The sequence below is a fragment of the Rhinoraja longicauda genome, chromosome 19 (genome assembly GCF_053455715.1).
Source record: "Rhinoraja longicauda isolate Sanriku21f chromosome 19, sRhiLon1.1, whole genome shotgun sequence".
Lineage (NCBI taxonomy): Eukaryota > Metazoa > Chordata > Chondrichthyes > Rajiformes > Arhynchobatidae > Rhinoraja > Rhinoraja longicauda.
Window position 1 is genome coordinate 21,518,842 of NC_135971.1, and position 14,478 is coordinate 21,533,319.

Consider the following 14,478-nt stretch of genomic DNA (forward strand, 5'->3'; position numbering starts at 1 on the left):
CTAGTGTCTCGACCCAAAATGTCACCCACTCTATCCCAAGATGCTGCCTGTCCTGCTGAGTTACTCCAGCTTTTTGTGTCTATCCTCATATCCTTCAATCCTGTGCTAACACATTAGAACCAAGACCCCTTTGCCTTCGGACATGGGCACAAGGAATCCCACAACATTAGTTTAGTTTAGTTTAGGGATTCAGCGCGGAAACAGGCCCTTCGGCCCACTGAGTCTGCGCCGACCAGCGATCCCTGCATATTAACACTATAATACACACACTAGAGACAATTTATAGACAATAGACAATAGGTGCAGGAGGAAACCATTCAGCCCTTCGAGCCAGCACCGCCACTCACTGTGTTCATGGCTGATCGTCCACAATCAGTACCCTGTTCCCCTGACTCCGCTATCCTTAAGAGCTCTATCCAGCTCTATCTTGAATGCATCCAGAGAATTGGCCTCCACTGCCTTCTGAGGCAGAGAATTCCACAGATTCACAACTCTCTGGGTGAAAAAGTTCTTCCTCGTCTCCGTTCTAAATGGCCGACCCTTTATTCTTAAACTGTGTGTGGCTCCTGGTTCTGGACCCCCCCAACATCGGGAACATGTTTCCTGCCTCTAGCGTGTCCAACCCCTTAATAATCTTGTATGTTTCAATAAGTTCCGCTCTCATCCTTCTAAATTCCAGTGAAGACAAGCCCAGTCGCTCCAGTCTTTCAGCACACGACAGTCAATAGACAATAGACAATAGACAATAGGTGCAGGAGGAGGCCATTCAGCCCTTCGAGCCAGCGCCGCCATTCAATGCGATCATGGCTGATCACTCTCAATCAGTACCCCGTTCCTGCCTTCTCCCCATACCCCCTCACTCCGCTATCCTTAAGAGCTCTATCCAGCTCTCTCTTGAAAGCATCCAACGAACTGGCCTCCACTGCCTTCTGAGGCCGAGAATTCCACACCTTCACCACTCTCTGACTGAAAAAGTTCTTCCTCATCTCCGTTCTAAATGGCCTACCCCTTATTCTTAAACTGTGGCCCCTTGTTCTGGACTCCCCAACATTGGGAACATGTTTCCTGCCTCTAATGTGTCCAATCCCCTAATGATCTTATATGTTTCAATAAGATCCCCCCTCATCCTTCTAAATTCCAGTGTATACAAGCCCAATCGCTCCAGCCTTTCAACATACGACAGTCCCGCCATTCCGGGAATTAACCTAGTGAACCTACGCTGCACGCCCTCCATAGCAAGAATATCCTTCCTCAAATTTGGAGACCAAAACTGCACACAGTACTCCAGGTGCGGTCTCACCAGGGCCCGGTACAACTGTAGAAGGACCTCTTTGCTCCTATACTCAACTCCTCTTGTTATGAAGGCCAACATTCCATTGGCTTTCTTCACTGCCTGCTGTACCTGCATGCTTCCTTTCATTGACTGATGCACTAGGACACCCAGATCTCGTTGAACTCCCCCTCCTCCTAACTTGACACCATTCAGATAATAATCTGCCTTTCTATTCTTACTTCCAAAGTGAATAACCTCACACTTATCTACATTAAACTGCATCTGCCATGTATCCGCCCACTCACACAACCTGTCCAAGTCACCCTGCAGCCTTATTGCATCTTCCTCACAATTCACACTACCCCCCAGTTTAGTATCATCTGCAAATTTGCTAATGGTACTTTTAATCCCTTCGTCTAAGTCATTAATGTATATCGTAAATAGCTGGGGTCCCAGCACCGAACCTTGCGGTACCCCACTGGTCACTGCCTGCCATTCCGAAAGGGACCCATTTATCCCCACTCTTTGCTTTCTGTCTGTCAACCAATTTTCTATCCATGTCAGTACCCTATGTGCCCTAATTTTGCCCACTAATCTCCTTGTCGAAGGCTTTCTGAAAGTCGAGGTACACCACATCCACTGACTCTCCCCTGTCAATTTTCCTAGTTACATCCTCAAAAAATTCCAGTAGATTTGTCAAGCATGATTTCCCCTTCGTAAATCCATGCTGACTCGGAATGATCCTGTTACTGCTATCCAAATGCTCAGCAATTTCGTCTTTTATAATTGACTCCAGCATCTTCCCCACCACTGATGTCAGACTAACTGGTCTATAATTACCCGTTTTCTCTCTCCCTCCTTTCTTAAAAAGTGGGATAACATTTGCTATCCTCCAATCCACAGGAACTGATCCTGAATCTATAGAACATTGAAAAATGATCTCCAATGCTTCCACTATTTCTAGAGCCACCTCCTTAAGTACCCTGGGATGCAGACCATCAGGCCCTGGGGATTTATCAGCCTTCAGTCCCATCAGTCTACCCAAAACCATTTCCTTCAGTTCCTCCATCACCCTAGGTTCTCCGGCCCCTAGAACATTTGGGAGATTGTGTGTATCTTCCTCAGTGAAGACAGATCCAAAGTAACGGTTTAACTCATCTGCCATTTCTTTGTTCCCCATAATAAATTCCCCTGTTTCTGTCTTCAAGGGACCCACATTTGCCTTGACTATTTTTTTCCTCTTCACGTACCTAAAAAAACTTTTGCTACCCTCCTTTATATTATTGGCTAGTTTACCCTCGTACCTCATCTTTTCTCCCCGTATTGCCTTTTTAGTTAACTTTTGTTGCTGTTTAAAAGAGTCCCAATCCTCTGTCTTCCCACAGGAAGTTAAACGCTAAACGGGAGTTAAACGTTTACATTTATATAATTATACCAAGCCCATTAATCTACAAAACTGTACGTCCTTGGAGCGTGGGAGGGAACCGAAGATCCCGGAGAAAGCCCACGCGGGTCACGGGGGGGGAACGACAAACTGCGTACAGACGGATGGATGGCAGGACTTTCATATGAAGAAAGACTGGATAGACTCGGCTTGTACTCGCTGGAATTTAGAAGATTGAAGGGGGATCTTATAGAAACTCACAAAATTCTTAAGGGGTTGGACAGGCTAGATGCAGGAAGATTGTTCCCGATGTTGGGGAAGTCCAGAACAAGGGGTCACAGTTTAAGGAAAAGGGGGAAGTCTTTTAGGACCGAGATGAGAACTTTTTTTTCACACAGAGAGTGGTGAATCTGTGGAATTCTCTGCCACAGAAGGTAGTTGAGGTCAGTTCATTGGCTATATTTAAGAGGGAGTTAGATGTGGCCCTTGTGGCTAAAGGGATCAGGGGGTACGGAGAGAAGGCAGGTACGGGATACTGAGTTGGATGATCAGCCATGATCATATTGAATGGCGGTGCAGGCTCGAAGGGCCGAATGGCCTACTCCTGCACCTATTTTCTATGTTTCTATGTTTCTATGAACCTGGGTCTGCAGCACTGTGGGCGCTGCAAGGCATCAACTCTACCGCTGCGCCATCGTTAGCTACCGTGTGCAGTTGGTGAGGACAGGTGCAGGGATGGTCTTGGAGGGGGGGGAACAGCGTTCTTGGGCCTGACGAGGGTCGGGAAGCGTTGACACTCACAGTGCACATCGATCCGGATGGGCCTGGATCGGGACCGTTGCACCTGGCAGTCCCGCTGGGAAGGAGAGAGCACTTCGCAGGCAAACTCCGCTCTGTCGTCGGTCTTCGCCAGGGAGTAGTAGAGTGTCGACTCCGCTGTGTAAAGCTGGGTGTTGTGGTTCTTTATGATGTGGACTTTCACCTGCATTTCTGCAAGCACAGAGGCAGAGCATTAAAACAAGTCTGAAAACATTCGAAAAGGATGACAATAGACAATAGGTGCAGGAGGAGGCCATTCGGCTCTTCGAGCCAGCACCACCATTCAATGTGATCATGGCTGATCATTCTCAATCAGTACCCCGTTCCTGCCTTCTCCCCATACTCCCTGACCCCTCTCCCCATACCCCCATATCCTTAAGATCTCTATCCAGCTCTCTCTTGAATCCATGTACCTGTCCAAATGTATTTTAAATATTGTGATCGTCCCAGCCTCAACTACCTCCTCCGGCAGCTCGTTCCGTACACCCACCACCCTATGTGTGAAAAAAGTTGCCCCTCAGGTTCCTATTAAATCTTTCCCCTCTCACACCTCAAACTTATGTCCTTTGGTTCTTGTATCCCCTATTCTGGGCCATAGAGTTATTCTGTCTGTTTGTCATGATTGAATGGTGGAGCAGACTCGATGGGCCGAATATAGACAATAGACAATAGGTGCAGGAGGAGGCCATTCGGCCCTTCGAGCCAGCGCAGCCATTCAAAGTGATCATAGCTGATCATTCTCAATCAGTACCCCGTTCCTGCCTTCTCCCCATACCCCCTGACTCCGCTGTCCTTAAGAGCTCTATCTAGCTCTCTCTTGAATGCATTCAGAGAATTGGCCTCCACTGCCTTCTGAGGCAGAGAATTCCACAGATTCACAACTCTCTGACTGAAAAAGTTTTTCCTCATCTCAGTTCTAAATGGCCGACCCCTTATTCTTAAACTGTGTGGCCCCTGGTTCTGGACTCCCCCAACATTGGGAACATGTTTCCTGCCTCTAACGTGTCCAACCCCTTAATAATCTTATACGTTTCGAGTATAATGAGGGGGTAGTGGTCGCCAACTGTCTCGCTCCCAAATATGGGAGAAGGTGGCGTCACCGCCCCGTGCCCCACAAGACCTCACCCAGCCAGCATCCACGTGCTCCCGCTCCACCATTTAAAAAATATATATATTTATTCAAATATTGAAATAATATATACAATACAATAAAACCAAAACAGAACCCACCACCAGAATACTATACAAACAAATATACCAATTGAAACTATCATACAATTATATTACAATCCCCATCCAGGATACATCCAATCCCCCGCGGTGCCCAGCGGTCCCAGAAACCCCCCAGGGTGCCCGTGGACAGCGCGTAGTCCCTCTCCAACACCACCCTGGCGTGGATGTAACTCCGGAAAACAGCTAGGCAGCTGGCTCGGGCAGAGCCCTCTTCCGCCTGGCGCCGTGAGTCGCGGATGGCTAGCTTGGCCAGGCCCAGGACCCGCTCCACCATTGGCGGCCGCCAGGGCCTCCGGACCTAGACTGTCCAGAGGAAAAATGTCGGGAACATAGAGTGTCGGGACCTAAATTGTCGGGACCTATAGTGTCCGGGCCTACAGCGTCTGGGCTTACAGTGTCCGGGCTTACAGCATCCGGGCCTACAGCATCCGGGCCTACAGTGTCCGGGCCTACAGCGTCCGGGCCTACAGTGTCCGGGCTTACACTGTCCGGGCCTACAGTGTCCGGGCCTATAGCGTCCGGGCTTACAGTGTCCGGGCCTACAACGTCCGAGCCTACAGTGTCCGGGCCTACAATGTCCAGGCCTACAGTGTCCGGGCTTACACTGTCCAGGCTTACAGTGTCCGGGCCTACAATGTCCGGGCCTACAGTGTCCGGGCTTACACTGTCCAGGCTTACAGTGTCCGGGCCTACAATGTCCGGGCCTACAGCGTCCGGGCCTACAGTGTCCGGGCTTACAGTGTCCGGGCCTACACTACCCGGGCTTACACTGTCCGGGCCTACAAAGTCTGCGTCTACAACATCTGGGCCTACAGCGTCCGGGCCTACAGCGCCCCCCGGGCCTAATAAGGGACAAGGGCGATCCCATATGGGACAAAGCAATTTAGTCCAAAATACGGGATGTCCCGGCTAATACGGGACATTTGGCAACCCAAATGAGATATGATCTGACAGAGGTGTACAAAATCATGAGAGGAATAGATCGGGTCGGTCTCTTGCCCAGAGTAGGTGAAGCGAGCACCAGAGGACATAGATTCAAGGTGAAGGGGGAAAACATTCAGTAGGAATCTGAGGAGTAATATTTCCACACAAAGGGTGGTAGGTGTGTGGAACACGGTGTCAGGGGAGGTCGTTGGGACTATCCCAACATTTAAGAAACTGTTAGACAGGTACATGGATAGGACAAGTTAAGAGGGATATGGACCAGGTGGGACGAGTGTAGATGGGACATGTTTGCCGGTGTGGGCAAGTTGGGGCAAAGGGCCTGTTTCCACGCTGTATCCCTCTATGACTCCAGTGAAATGATGTAAAGCTATGTCTTTTTTAGTATAGGAGCAAAGAGGTCCTTCTGCAGTTGTACAGGGCCCTAGTGAGACCGCACCTGGAGTACTGTGTGCAGTTTTGGTCTCCAAATTTGAGGAAGGATATTCTTGCTATTGAGGGCGTGCAGCGTAGGTTTACTAGGTTAATTCCCGGAATGGCGGGACTGTCATATGTTGAAAGACTGGAGCGGCTAGGCTTGTATACACTGGAATTTAGAAGGATGAGAGGGGATCTTATCGAAACGTATAAGATTATTAAGGGGTTGGACACGTTAGAGGCAGGAAACATGTTCCCAATGTTGGGGGAGTCCAGAACAAGGGGCCACAGTTTAAGAATAAGGGGTAGGCCATTTAGAACTGAGATGAGGAAGAACTTTTTCATTCAGAGAGTTGTGAATCTGTGGAATTCTCTGCCTCAGAAGGCAGTGGAGGCCAATTCTCTGAATGCATTCAAGAGAGAGCTAGATAGAGCTCTTAAGGATAGCGGAGTCAGGGGGTATGGGGAGAAGGCAGGAACGGGGTACTGATTGAGAATGATCAGCCATGATCACAGTGAATGGCGGTGCGTACAGGCTCGAAGGGCCGAATGGCCTCCTCCTGCACCTATTGTCTATTGTCTATTAAAAAGGAATCCTTGAGCAATAATGAAAATAATTAAAGGTCTAGATAGAGCAGATGTGGAGACATAAGATACTTATATAAGGTAGACCCAAAATGCTGGAGTAACTCAGCAAGTCAGGCAGAAACTCTGGAGAGAAGGAATGGGTGACGTTTCGGGTCGAGACCCTTCTTCAGACTGGAGGGAGACACAAAATGCTGGAGTAACTCAGCGGGTCAGACAGCATCTCGGGAGAGAAGGAATGGGTGACGTTTCGGGTCGAGACCCCATCCCTTCTCTCCCGAGATGCTGCCTGACCCGCTGAGTTACTCTAGCATTTTGTATCTACCTTTGATTTAAACCAGCATCTGCAGTTTTTTTCCCCTCGGTGTTTATATAAGGTACCTTTTCATAAGGCATAAGACATAAAGTATGTTTAAAGCAGAGATTGGTGTGTTTGTGATTATGAAGGGCAGAAAAGGTTGTGGGGAGAAGGCAGGAGAATAGGGTTTGAGAGGGAAAGATAGATCGGCCATGATTGAATGGCGGAGTAGACTTGATGGGCTGATCCCAGGGATGATAGGGTTAACGTACGATGAGCGTTTGTCAAGCACTGGGCCTGTACTACTCACTGGAGTTTAGAAGGATGAGGGGGGGGACCTCGTTGAAACGTACAGAACAGTGAGCGGCCTGGATAGAGTAGATGTGGAGAGGATGTTTCCACTAGTGGGAGAGTCTAGGACCAGAGGGCACAGCCTCAGAATTAAAGGGCGTTCCTTTGGGAAGGAGATGAGGAGGAATTTCTTTAGCCAGAGGGTGGCGAATCTGTAGAATTCATTGCCACAGACGGCGGTGGAGACTGTTCTTCAGACTGAGAGTCAGGGGATAGGGAAGGGTTGGAGGTGTGTGTTTTCACATCTTTCTGTACCAGGCAAGCCCCTTAACAGTACTGATGTACAAAGGGATCTTAGGCGTTGTAGATGGGCTATTGCATGCTAGCCAATGGTAGTGCTTGTTAGTAGTAGTCCCGCCTAATACGTGCTTTATAATATTAAGAACTCGCCTAGGTCGGGCAGTGGATGTAGCAGCTCGGAGCTGTAATGTACTGCAGGTCCTATGATGTAAGTGCTTCAACAAAATGATGCGTTGTATCTTAGCGTGTACTTAAGCACTTTATTGCATGGTGTCAGAAGTGCGATTTCGAACCCACGCCTCCATTTGGAGAGCGTGTCCTTAAGCACTTTATTACAGGCTTCAATGGCGTAGCTCCCTGAAAGTAGAAACGCAGGTAGATAGAGTGATAAATAAAGGTTTATGTCATAATGTGAAGTCAGTAGCTTATCTCTGAGCAGGCGCTGTGTGTGTGTGTGTGTCTGTTTTCTTTAAGGCAGGAAGAATTCCAGGTACTGGATTCTAGGTAGGAAGAATTCATGCGGGTATTTCACATCAGTGCAGATCTTGTCTTCCTTTGCAAGTTTTATCTTGATCTCCCGGCTGCCTTGACCTAAGATAGCCACAAAAACCTGGAGCAACCCAGTGGGTCAGGCAGCACCTCTCGAGATATCGAAACGTATAAGATTATTAAGGGGTTGGGCACGTTGGAGGCAGGAAACATGTTCCCAATGTTGGGGGAGTCCAGAACCAGGGGCCACACAGTTTAAGAATAAGGGGTAGGCCATTTAGAACGGAGATGAGGAAAAACCTTTTTCAGTCAGAGAGTTGTAAATCTGTGGAATCCAGAACCAGGGCCACAGTTTAAGAATAAGGGGTAGGCCATTTAGAACGGAGACGAGGAAAAACTTTTTCAGTCAGAGAGTTGTAAATCTGTGGAATTCAGAACCAGGGGCCACAGTTTAAGAATAAGGGGTAGGCCATTTAGAACGGAGACGAGGAAAAACTTTTTCAGTCAAAGAGTTGTAAATCTGTGGAATTCACTGCCTCAGAAGGCAGTGGAGGCCAATTCTCTGATGCGTGGTTTCTTAGCCTGTACTTAAGCACTTTATTGCATAGTGTCAGAAGTGGGATTTCGAACTCTTAGAGATAGAGCTCTTAAGGATAGCGGAGTCAGGGGGTTTGGGGGGAAGGCAGGAACGGGGTACTGATTGAGAATGATCAGCCATGATCACATTGAATGGCGGTGCGTACAGGCTCGAAGAGCCGAATGGCCTCCTCCTGCGCCTATTGTCTATTGTCTATTGACACAAAAAGCTGGAGTAACCCAGCATCTCTGGACATAGACACAAAAAGCTGGAGTAACCCAGTGGGTCAGGCATCATCTCTGGAGAAGACACAAAAAGCTGGAGTAACTCAGTGGGTCTAGCGGTATCTCTGGTGAAAAGGAATGGGTGACGTTTCAGGTCGAGACCCTTCTTCAGACTGAGACTCAGGGGAGAGGGAAACGAGAGATATGGAGAGATATAGATATGAAGAAGGGTCTCGACCCGAGACGTCACCCATTCCTTCTCTCCAGGGATGCTGCCCGTCCCGCTGAGTTACTCCGGCATTTTGTGTCAACCTTCGATATGAACCAGCATCTGCAGTTCTTTCCCACACGACAGATATAGATGGAGATGCAGAACAAATGAATGAAAGGTAAGCAAAAAAGTGACGATGATCAAGGAAAGAGGCCATTGTTAGCTGTCGGTGAGGTGAGAACGAATTACTTTGAAATGGGCAAACGTGGTTTCTGATTGGCACTCTTCTTCAAACTGGAGTGGAGTTTAGAATGGAGATGAGGAGGAATTTCTTTACCCAGAGGGCGGTGAATCTGTGGAATTCATCTATACACTAAAACTCTCGTTTGTTTGTTTGTTTGTTCCTGAACTACAGCCAAAACGCTACACGATAGCGCGACAATTTTAGGCCCACCTTACTCACCGTCGTCCCTTTGGAGCCAATGGGAGAAGTTTCATTGAAATCGGTGTTACATTTTTACAGTTATTCACATTTTAAAGTTTAAATCTATCTCCTAGGGAGGGAGGGGGGAGGGAGGAGGAAGGGAGGGTGGAGGGAGGGGGGGGAGAGGACAAGGGGGGTTGAGGGGGATGGAGTGGGGGGGGAGGGTAGGGGAGGGGGGAGGGGAGGGGGGAAGGAGAGGGTGCTGCACCAATGCAGGAGAGGTTTGGGCCCAACGGGTCCACTTGGCCTTGTTGACATATAAACGGCTGTGGAGGCCAAGTCAATGGGTATTTTTAAGGCAGAGATTGACTGATACTTGATTAGTGCAGTTGTCAGGGGTTGTCGGGAGAAGGCAGGAGAATGGGGTTGGGAGGGAGAGATAGATCAGCCATGATTGAATGCCGGAGTAGACTTGATGGGCTGAATGGTCTAATTCTGCTCCTATAAGTTCGTACGTGATAGGAGCAGAATTAGGCCATTCAGCCCATCAAGTCTGCTCCTCCATTCAATCATGGCTGATCTATCTCTCCTTCCTCACCCCATTCTCCTACCTTCTCCCCGTAACCCCTGACACCCAAGAATCTGACAATCAAGAATCCATCTATCTCTGCCTTAAAAATATCCACTGGCTTGGCCTCCACAGCCGTCTGTGGCAAAGAATTCCACAGATTCGCCGCCCTCTGACTAAAGAAATTCCTCCTCATCTCCTTCCTAAAGGAACGTCCTTTAATTCTGAGGCTGTGCCCTCTGGTCCTAGACTCTCCCACTAGTGGAAACATCCTCTCCACATCCACTCTATCCAGGCCGCTCACTATTTGGTGAGTTTCATCGAGGTTTAAAGTGGAGATTGATGGTAGTTGATTAGTAAAGGCGTCAAAGGAGGCAGAAGAATGGGGTAGAGAGGGAAGAACAGATCAGCCATGATCAAATGGCAGTCGACTCAATGGGCTGAATGGCCTAATTCTGCTCCAATGTCTTATGGTTTAGTTTAGTTCAGTTTAGTTTAGAGAGGCAGCTCGGAAACAGGCCCTTCGGCCCACCAAGTCCCCGCCGACCAGCGATCCCCGCACACTAACACTATCCTACACACACGAGGGACAGTTTACACTTATACCAAGCCAATTAACCTACAGACCTGCACGTCTTTGGAGTGTGGGAGGAAACCAAAGATCTCGGAGAAAACCCACGCAGGTCACGGGGAGAACGTGCAAACTCCGAACAGACAGCACCCGTAGTCGGGATGGAACCCGGGTCTCCGGCGCTGCAAGGCATCAAGTCTACCGCTGCGCCACCGTGCCACCACTAAAAGCACCTTGCATTAAAAAGTACCTTTAGGAAGGAGATGAGGAGGAATTTCTTTAGTCAGAGGGCGGTGAATCTGTGGAATGGTTTGCCACGGTCGGCTGTGGAGGCCACAAGTCAGTGGATATCTTTAAGCCCGAGATTGATAGATTCTTGATTTGATCTGCCACAGTTGAGGCCAGTTCATTGGCTTTATTTAAGAGGGAGTTAGATATGGCCCTTGCGGCTAAAGGGATCAGGGTGTATGGAGAGAATGCAGGTACGGGATACTGAGCTGGATGATCAGCCATGATCATATTGAATGGCGGTGCTGGCTCGAAGGGCCGAATGGCCTACTCCTGCACCTATTTTCTATGTTTCTATGTACAGGTGTCAGGGGTTATGGGGAGAAGGCAGGAGAATGGGGTTGGGAGGGGAGAGATAGATCAGCCATGATTGAATGGCGGAGTACACTGAACGGGCCGAATGGCCTAATTCCGCTCCCGATATATCCGGGGCAGTGTAAGACTGGTGCAACTGAACGCCTTTTCCTTGCTCTGAAGCTGGAGATCCCACCAGCCGGTTCGGTTACTCACCGTTTCCGCCGGCGACCACCTCTTTGCCGTCCTTGTACCACGTAATGTTGCTGACGGGATACCCGTTGCTCGAGACGCACGTCCCAATCTGAGGGGGGAAAAGGGGGAAAAAATCAGAGGCAAGTCGTGGAGAAAGTTCAACACACATTCACGCCCACTTTACCATCGAGGGCGGTCACGTCGGCGCGGCGGTAGAGTTGCCGCCTTAAAGCGAATGCAGCGCCGGAGACCCGGGTTCCATCCCGACCACGGGCGCTGCCTGTACGTTCTCCCCGTGACCCGCGGGGGTTTTTCTCCGAGATCTTCAATTTCCTCCCACACTCCAAAGACGTGCGGGTTTGTAGGTTAATTGGCTTGGTAAATGTAAAAATTGTCCCTAACATGGTGGCCAGAACTGAACACAATACTCTAACTGCGGTCTCACCAACGTCTTATACAACTGCAACATGACCTCCCAGAGTACTCCATACTATGACTGATGAGTCAGATTGCTAAAGCCGCATTTAGAATATTGTGTTCAGTTCTGGGCACCAGGTTATAGGATAGATATTGTCAAGCCTGAAAGGGTTCAAAGAAGATTTACGAGGATGTTATCATATCATATCTTATCATATCATATATATACAGCCGTAAACAGGCCTTTTCGGCCCACCAAGTCCGTGCCGCCCAGCGATCCCCGCACATTAACACTATCCTATACCCACTAGGGACAATTTTTACATTTACCCAGCCAATTTACCTACAAACCTGTACGTCTTTGCCAGGACTAGAGGGTGTGAGCTACAGGGAGAGGTTGAGCGGGCTGGGTCTCTATTCCATGGAGCGCAGGAGGATGAGGGGTGATCTTATAGAGGTGTACAAAATCATGAGAGGAATAGATCGGGTAGACGCACAGAGTCTCTTGCCCAGAGTAGGGGAATCGAGGACCAGAGGACACAGGTTCAAGGTGAAGGGGAAAAGATTTAACAGGAAGCCGAGGGGTAACTTTTTCACACAGAGGGTGGTGGGTGTGTGGAACGAGCTGCCGGAGGAGGTAGTTGAGGCCGGGACTATCCCATCGTTTAAGAAACAGTTGGACAGGTACATGGATAGGACAAGTTTGGAGGGTTATGGACCAAGCGCAGGCAAGTGGGACTTGGGTAGCTGGGACATTGTTGGCAGATGTGGGCGAGTTGGGCCGAAGGGCCTGTTTGCACACTGTATCACTCTATGACTCTATGAAGGCCAAGGTGCCAAAAGCCTTTGTTCAAGGTGTTAGCTGGCCACCCACTGAACACCACTGGCTTTCTAAGGCAACCACTCTCCATCAGTTAGTGCCGAGGTAGAGTCACTGCCTCACAGCGCCAGAGACCCGGGTTCGATCCTGACCACGGGTGTTGTCTATGCGGAGTTTGCACGTTCTCCCCGTGACCTGCGTGGGTTTTCTCCGGGTACCTCCCACACTCCAAAGAGGTACAGCTTTGCAGGTTAATTGGCTTCGGAAAAATTGTAAATTGTCCCCAGTGTGTGTAGGATAGCGTTAGTGTGCGGGGATCACTGGTCGGCGCGGACTCGGTGGGCCGAAGGGCCTGTTTCCGCGCTGTGTCTCTAAACTAAAAAAGAAACGGAAGTAAGTCTGGAACTGATCCAAGCAGGGTGTGAAAGAAAATAACTGCAGATGCCGGTACAAATCGAAGGTGTTTATTCACAAAATGCTGGAGTAACTCAGCAGGTCAGGCAGCACCTCAGGAGAGAAGGAATGGGTGACGTTTCGGGTCGAGGCCCTTCTTCAGATTGAAGGGTGTGAAGTTGATCATCAGTGTTGGGGACATGAACCATCAGTGTTCAGTTTAGTTTAGTTTAGTTTTGGAGATACAAGTGTGGAAACAAATCCTTCGGCCCACCGAGCCCATGCCAACCAGCGATCCCCGCGCACTAACACTATCCTACACACTAGGGCCAATTTACATTTATAACAACCAATTAACCTACAGACCTGTCTGAATTGGAGTGTGGGAGGAAACCGAAGATCTTGGGAGGAAACCCACGCAGGTCACGGGGAGAACGTACAAACTCCGTACAGACAGCACCCGTAGTCAGGATCGAACCCGGGACTCCGGCGCTGTGAGGCAGCGACTCTAACGCTGCGCCACTGTCCCGCCCTAGTTGTGGTAGGATGGTTCAGTTGCCTGATAACAGCCGGGAAGAAACTGTCCCTGAATCTGGAGGTGTGCGTTTTCACACTTCTGTACCTCTTGCCCGATGGGAGAGGGGAGAAGAGGGAGAGGCCGGGGGTGAGACTGGTCCGTGATGATGCTGCTGGTCTTGCCGAGGCAGCGTGAGGTGTAGATGGAGTCGGTGGAAGGGAGGTCGGTTTGTGCGATGGTCTGGGCTGCTGGCCTTGCCGTGGCAGCGTGAGGTGTAGATGGAGTCGGTGGAAGAGGGAGTGGCCGGGATGGGACTGGCCCCTGCCCCGTCCTCAGGTGATGTTACCTCAGACTGTGCTCCGGCTGTGAAGGTCAGGTAGCTCTCCGTCAGCACCGGCTTGGTGGGAGACTCTGCAAGGAAGATGGATCCGTCAGTGTGTGGCGTCTCTACGTCACAGCACAAAGCAGCAGCACAGATAACAATGCAGACAATCTAACGCTTCATAACTTGGGTTGCCAACTGTCCCGTATTAGCCGGGACATCCCGTACTTTGGGCTAAATTGGCCTGTCCCGTACGGGACCGCCCTTGTCCCATATTAGGCCCCGGGGGGCGCTGTAGGCCCGGACACTGTAGGCCCGGACACTGTAGGTCTTGACAGAGTAGGCCTGGACAGTGTAGGCCCGGACAGTGTAGGTCCTGACAGTGTAGGCCCGGACAGTGTAGGCCCGGACAGTGTAGGCCAGGACAGTGCAGGCCAGGACGCTGTAGGCCCGGACAGTGTAGGACCTTACAGTGTAGGCCCGGACACTGTTGGCCCAGACGCTGTAGGTCTGGACAGTGTAGGTCTGGACATTGCAGGACCTGACAGTGTAGGCCTGGACAGTGTAGGCCCGGACGCTGTAGGTCTGGACAGTGTAGGCCCGGACGCTGTAGGCCCAGACACTGT

The 14,478-nt window shown here is 49.9% G+C and overlaps 1 protein-coding gene across 1 annotated transcript in view; it reads right to left on the reverse strand.

Moving 5' to 3' along the window:
* The window catches only part of LOC144602729 (advanced glycosylation end product-specific receptor-like), a 98,868-nt gene that overhangs the window by 17,461 nt on the left and 66,929 nt on the right, over window positions 1-14,478 (reverse strand). The window contains exons 4-6 of the mRNA XM_078415867.1: window positions 13,877-13,941; window positions 11,405-11,492; window positions 3,459-3,647 (exon numbers count right to left, since the gene is read on the reverse strand). Of these exons, the coding sequence (XP_078271993.1) occupies window positions 3,459-3,647; window positions 11,405-11,492; window positions 13,877-13,941 (342 nt within the window). The remainder of the gene's footprint in view (window positions 1-3,458; window positions 3,648-11,404; window positions 11,493-13,876; window positions 13,942-14,478) is intronic.